The 6,620-nt window shown below is 35.9% G+C and overlaps 1 protein-coding gene across 1 annotated transcript; it reads right to left on the bottom strand.

Annotated features, from left to right (window-relative positions):
• Positions 1-3,040: 3,040 nt before the first annotated feature.
• Positions 3,041-5,998, bottom strand: LOC122298443. Its single transcript, XM_043108172.1, has 2 exons — positions 4,574-5,998; positions 3,041-3,432 (listed from the first exon to the last, which is right to left on the bottom strand). The coding sequence occupies exons 1-2, from the start codon at positions 5,773-5,775 to the stop codon at positions 3,384-3,386; spliced, it is 1,251 nt and encodes a 416-aa protein (XP_042964106.1). The 5' UTR covers positions 5,776-5,998; the 3' UTR covers positions 3,041-3,383.
• Positions 5,999-6,620: the final 622 nt, after the last annotated feature.

The following is a 6,620-nucleotide window of genomic DNA, read 5'->3' as shown; positions in this document are numbered from 1 at the left end:
ATACTGTTCTTCTTAAATAAATGCAACTAGATGAAAGTCCTCACAATGCAACAAGCATAAAGAATTTGTCTGAGGAGTTGGGTCTGATGGTTGAGCAAGAAGATATGAAGTGGAAACAACGTACAAAAAGGAATTGGTACCACCTAGGTGACAAGAACACAAAATTTTTTCATGCATGTGCTACCCAACGAAGGCAGAAAAATTGGATTAAGTCTAGTAAGGATGCTCAAGGTTGTTTCGTTAAGGAACCTTGGGTGATTGAAATGTTGTTCAAGCAGTTTTATAGTGACCTATGTAGTTCTATTAATCCTTCACCAACAACTGTTGAGGACTGTATTAAAGATGTTTGACCACAAGTCACAATTGAGATGAATGAAGAGTTGCAGCAACCTTTCACAACTGCAAACATTAAAGAGACTTTATAACAAATGGCTCCCTTAAAGTCCCCAGTCCTATTGATATTGTGGGAGAGGAGGCATGTTCTGCTACTTTAAAATTTCTTAATTGGGGGGGGGGGGGGGGGGTATTTTGATAATTGTATTGATTTCACTTATATTACTGTGATCCCAAAAAAAAAAAAAAAAAAAAAAACCCCATACTTGTGCTAGTGAGTTTAGATCAATAAGCCTTTGTAATGTGCTCTGTAAAATAGTGTCTAAAGCTCTAGCTAATAGGTTGAAAAAGTTCCTTCCTCATATCATATCAAATAATCAAAGTGCTTTTATCTCAAGAAGATTGATTACTAACAATGTTATGGTAACCTATGAAGCACTTCATTCCATGAAGACTAGACAAAGAGGGAAAACTGGAAGTATGGCCCTGAAGCTTGATATGTCTAAGGCATACAATCGTATAGAATGGAGTTTTCTAGAAGACATTATGAGACAACTTGGTTTTTGTGAGAGATGGATTTCCCTTTTTATGGCCTCTGTATCCTCAGTGACATATACTATGTTAATTAATGGACAATCTGGTACTATTTTTAAGTGCACTAGAGAAATTAGGCAAGGAGATCCTATCTCTCCATACCTATTCATCATCTATGCTAAGGGTCTAAGTTCAATGTTGACAGCAGCTGAAGATTCTAGAGTTATCATAGGAATGAAAATAGTAAAGGGTTGTCAGCTAGTGAATCACCTCTTATTTGGTGATAATAGCATCCTTTTTTGTAGAGCCTTGTTGACGAAGTGGCAGAAATTCCAAGCTATTTTGAGCAAGTATGAATAGGCCTCTGATCAGTATTTGAATAAACAAAAAACTTCAATTCTGTTCCGCTCTAATACTAGTCTACATGTCAGAAACTAGCTTGAACGAGTTATTGGAGCCTAAGTTAGTAACAGTTATGAGAGGTATTTGGGTTTATCCTCTTTTGTTGATAGATCTAAATATAATTCGTTTAGAGTTAAAAAGGACAGAATATGGGGGAAGATAAATAGTTGGAAAAACAACTTATTTTCTCAAGCTGGGAAGGAAAATCTTCTGAAAGCAATAATACATGCTACTCTGACCTATTCAATGAGTGTATTCTTGCTTCCTAAAAAAATTTGTAAGGAAATGGCCTTTCTTATGTCAAGGTTTTGGTGGAGTCATAAGTCTAATGATAGAAAAAATTAGTGGGGGAAATGATCTAAGATGAGAGAGTCAAAATCAAGGCTCTATTAGCTAAACAGTTTTGGAGACTACTACAACAACCCAATTCTCTTGTCTCACAGATCATGCAAAAGAAATATTTTAAAGATGGCAAGATTTTGGAAGCTCAACTTAGGACTTGACCATTCTTAATTTGGAGGAACATTAGATCAGTTGTGGACTTAATCAAATTAGAGGGATTGTTTTGGAGGGTAAGGAATGGATCAAAAGTTAGAATCTGGTGGGGATAAATGGATTCCCTCACCAATCTCTTACATGATTCAGTCTCCTACAAATGTTCTTAATACTGAGGCTATAGTTCAAGAGTTGGTGGATGAAGACACTGGTGATTGGAATAGAAACCTTGTTTATCAGATTTTTCAACAAAAGGAAGCTGAGAAAATTTGTAGTGGACTCCTAAATAGACTAGGGGTTGGGGATAAGATGGTATGGAGGCCCTCAAAAGATGGTATCTTCAATGTGAAAACAGGTTATCATCTGAAAATGGACAAAAACAAGAGATTACAAGGTGAAGTTTCAGCAGGAATAGTCGAGGACTCAGTACAGAAGTCTTTGTGGAAATTAAATGTGTTAGGATTTGTGAAACATTTTCTTTGGAGAGCCTATCATGACTTACTTCCCACAAAATAAAACCTATTCAAGAGGAAAGTAGTTTAAGAGCCTTGGTGTCCTATTTGTGAAAAGGAAGATGAATTAGCTATCCATACACTGTTTGTCTTGCCCTGCTGCTAGTGATGATTAGGGTGAGGTGTCTAGTCCTCTTAAAAAATGGTCAAGTGCATAATCAATTAATGTATGGGAACTTTGGTAGAGGTTGTGTGAAAATATGAAGCATGGAGAGAATTGGTTGGTATTATTATCTTAAGAAATCTGTAGAATAGAAGTAATGCTTTCATTTATGACAAGAAGTTTGACAAGCCAGAGCTAGTTATTAAGAAACCTGCTAAGCATATGAAAGATTATAAATCTGCTCAACATCATGACGTAACACGAACCAACATGGTAATACAACAAGGGAGATAAGGAAATGAAGCAAGTCAGATGAGCAATTTATGAAGGTTAACTGGAATGCTGCAGTGGATACTAAGGCTAAGGTTACAAAGACAAACTTTGTAATGACTGAATTTCTATTAATGACAATTTCTCATAAACATACTACAACGGTACTTTAGTATCAAAATCCCGTTTCTCTATAACAATGGCCATTGGCCACTAATTATAAAAGCTCTCAGAGCGAGCAAGTCACCATTGGCCAACTTATGAATGGAGGAAGAGATCAAGGATGGGTTCAACATCTTTAAACTTTACCTACAATGTTTTTTCTTTTTCAAGATTAAATAAAGGACATGCAGCATAACATTTGTACAACTCATTTATATCATGATCGAAATTTTAAAAGAGAGGTTTTTGCCACTTCACTTCTGTTCCAACTTCCACTGGTAGAGCTAGTGCGTGGTACATGCACTCTACTTGAATATTACACTAAGAAACGTTCGCATGCCATATAACTTCAAAATTGGCTAAGAATGATAACTGTGGGAATAGGAGAAGAGCATACTCTTTTCTTCCTTACACAATTATTTTCCCCTATGAACTGCCTGCTTTTAAGATCTTTGCAAGCAGCCTTATTATCAAGATTAAGAAGAAAAAGTTTCTGGGTCTGCCCAAAATTTAATGGAAAAATCAAAATAGAGCCAAAGATTTGATCAAAAAAAAACAATCAATCCTTGTCGTCAAGCCAACCACTCACCATCAATACCTTCGATTTCTTCAATGTCCATGCTGAGTAGTAAAGAATCATTAGGGAAAAAAAAAGGGTTAACTGCAAAATGTCCAACTAAACTGTGGCAAAGAATAAAGATATTGTCGTCTTGGCAACAGAAAAATCAGACAAGGATAAGAATTAAAATAAATAAAAAAGAAAGAATTCATGTTTTTTTATAAGTAAAAAGAAAGAATTCATGTTAACAATTTATATACAACTATGAATTAAAATAATATATTTTTCATAATTTAAATTTGACTTTTGTTTTGATTTTTTGGTTTTAAATATTTAAAAAATATTATTTTATTAAGAGTTGTAGAGTGTAATTGTGATAGGATGGTAATCCAACGCCATAAGCGATGCAGCCTTTTTCAGGAGAGACTATAATCCTCTGACAGGCCATATCTTCCTAGATGTACTTTCTATTTATACCAAATTTGGGCCATCACAGATCACAGGCCATACTGAGGAAAGCGCACAACACAGACTAAAGTAGTACTAAAACTGAAATAACACAAACCAGACACTCTGAGTTCAATTCTATTTTAGAGCAGATTAGTTTGAATTTAGAGATTGTTAGTCTCATTTTATTTTATTTTTTTTTTATTTATTATATTTTTTTTATTTTTTATACAAAATATAATAAATAATCTATAAATCTTAATTTAAAATTTTCAAATCATAAAATTATAATAATGTTAAAAAATAATATTCTAATAATATTTTATTCAATCTCTATTTAAAATCATCTCATATCATCTTATCTCTAAATCCAAACGAGTAAACGGTAATTCAGAGTTGCTCAAATAAATAGATAAATAAAAACAGGAGTTGAGAGTTCAAGGGTCTTTCACATGTTAGCTAAATCGTCAGTTAAATTATTATTTTTTTCTTGAATTTTTTATGTGATATTAAATTATGAAAAAGTTGTTCTTAACTTAAAAATTAAAACAATAATAATTAAAAGGATCATAAATAATATATATCTCAACTACTATTGTAGTCCTCAATGAAAACACTTGAGAAAGGTTCAAATTAGAGTTACAGAATAGAAAAGAAAAGGCTAACTAACAGAATGAACAAGGAAAACACAAAACCAAAAGCAAATCCCCCCTTTCATTTCACAAGAGAACAATATTCAGAAAGTTGAATTCTTACCAAGGCAAGGCAGGATCGTCGAAGTAGTCCTCATTCAAATGTTGTTGCAAGCAGCTCTCATTTGCATTCAACCAATCTGGGAATTCCATGACTTCATCAAATGGATGGTACCCATCATCATCGGCTTCAACCTTAACTTCTGGGGCCTCAAGTTCCATGGTCTTCCAGAATTTAAACCACCAGGCTGATCTGACAATATTCATGGTGTCATTCCATTCCATCTGGTGCTGTTCTCCTATCGATCTGATCTCCGCCATCTCCTCATCATCCATTGCTGCATGCAAACCTCCACTAGAACCCCCAGCTGTGACAGTACTGGAGTCGATGACATCGGCTATTGGAGGAGTAGTCCCCGCTTCCAGCTGTGATATTGCAACTACACTGACTACGTCCTGATCGGTAGCAGCTACAGACAGATTGGGGGAAGATGATGCGTACAGTGATTGGTGGTTACTTTTTTTATAAAGGCTCGTGTCTAAGTTGTTAAAATCATGAAAATTGAGATTCAAGCCTAAGGGCTGATTTGGGAGGGTGAAATTGATATTTTCAGCAGCGGATGGAGGATCATATGGAGAAGCAGAGGGCCAAGTGAAAGGGTATTGAGCAAAAGGTGGATGAGAAAAGGAAGGGTGCGAAAGATTTTCAACATAACTAGGAAAATTGGCGGTGCCTGATGGGTATAGACCAGGAGTTCTCCCAGATGTGATGTTTCCTTCTTTTTCAAAGCGTGGGTGGGGTGGTTGACACTGCAGTTTATTTGATTGTTGCTGTTGTTGTTCATTCTGTGTTTGTTGCTGTTCTTGTTCACTGGCTTGTTTCATTGCCGCCCTGTGAAATTTAAGAGCAGCAACAATCTCTCTCCTAGCCTCAGCCATGTTTAGGAGCCTTTCTTGATATGGCCTACTGGTGTGGAGTCTTCTTCTAACTTGCTTTTTGTGGTGTTGAGGTTGTGGGGGTTGATGTGCTGCTTGTTGGGTTTCACAAAATTTTGTTAAATTTTCTCCATGGAAACCATCACTATCAACAGTACCACAGTCTGGGTCTTTGAGTTGATTCATTGGATCTTTGGTTCTTGAAGAGGTTAGCTGTTTCACCAGGCTTCGGATGTAAGCACCAGAAAGATGAGGTTCCTCTTTGAGCCTACTAGGCTTATCTATTTCCATTCCTTCCTTAGTTTTCTGTTTTGATGACCGGCTCTTCATCTCTCTCTCTCTCTCTCTCTCTCTCTCTCTCTCTTCTGTCTGTGTCAACTTCGGTGTAAATGGGATGCAGAAAGGAGCGGCTGGGTTGGAAGAATCATGGATTTTCCTAATATTCTGAAAGGCAAAAGTACACAGTGCAGAGGCAGAGGTTGATCCGGAGAAGTCCGGAGGGCTCTTGGGTGTTATAAATAGCTGGGGACAGTCTAGGGTTTTATACTCTTTTGGATTTTTCCCTGATTTGGAAAACTACATTTGTTACCCTGTTATTATAACCTGCTTTAAAGGGGTAGTTAGGAGGATTGTATTCAATTATTTATTCTATTCTTTCAAACCTTTGCCCCTCTCTCTCTCTCACACACACGCGCGCACAGCCGCACGCCCCCACAACCCCCAACACAGTACTAACCATAGGGCCCGTCTTTCTTGGTTAAATCCTCTCTTTCCCACACCAGGAATGGAATGTGACTATCGATTTGTAACATTTTTAACCCTCGATCGGTTGTCCAACATGATACCCAATAGCTGAAGATCAATATAAAGGACAACTTTTCGTGTCGTAATTTTCTCCACTTGCTCATTTTGTAATTTAGCAGTCAACAGTGTCGTATACAATTAGGACACTACTTCATAGTGCCTGTTTATCTAAACAGAGGTGTGTTTTTTTCTGATCCAAAAACAGCTATATATTTTTATGAAAAAACACAGCTATATTTTAAAAATAGCAAATATCTGTTGTATTTGTTTTGGTTAAATTTACAATTTTCTTATATATATTAATATATATATATATATATATATATTGTCAAGCATATCTTTACTAACAAATCTAATGGATATACCAATGT

The sequence above is a fragment of the Carya illinoinensis genome, chromosome 16, assembly GCF_018687715.1.
Source record: "Carya illinoinensis cultivar Pawnee chromosome 16, C.illinoinensisPawnee_v1, whole genome shotgun sequence".
Lineage (NCBI taxonomy): Eukaryota > Viridiplantae > Streptophyta > Magnoliopsida > Fagales > Juglandaceae > Carya > Carya illinoinensis.
Note: the sequence above shows the minus strand (reverse complement) of the source record. Positions and strands in the feature narration are given on the sequence as shown.

Bases quoted from the DNA above. Each gene is read 5' to 3' on its own strand.
- LOC122298443 (XM_043108172.1), bottom strand. From the start codon at position 5,775: ATGAAGAGCCGGTCATCAAAACAGAAAACTAAGGAAGGAATGGAAATA. The intron at 3,433-4,573 runs GTAAGAATTCAA...TTTACTACTCAG, and splicing joins GACGATCCTGCCTTGCCTTG to CATGGACATTGAAGAAATCG.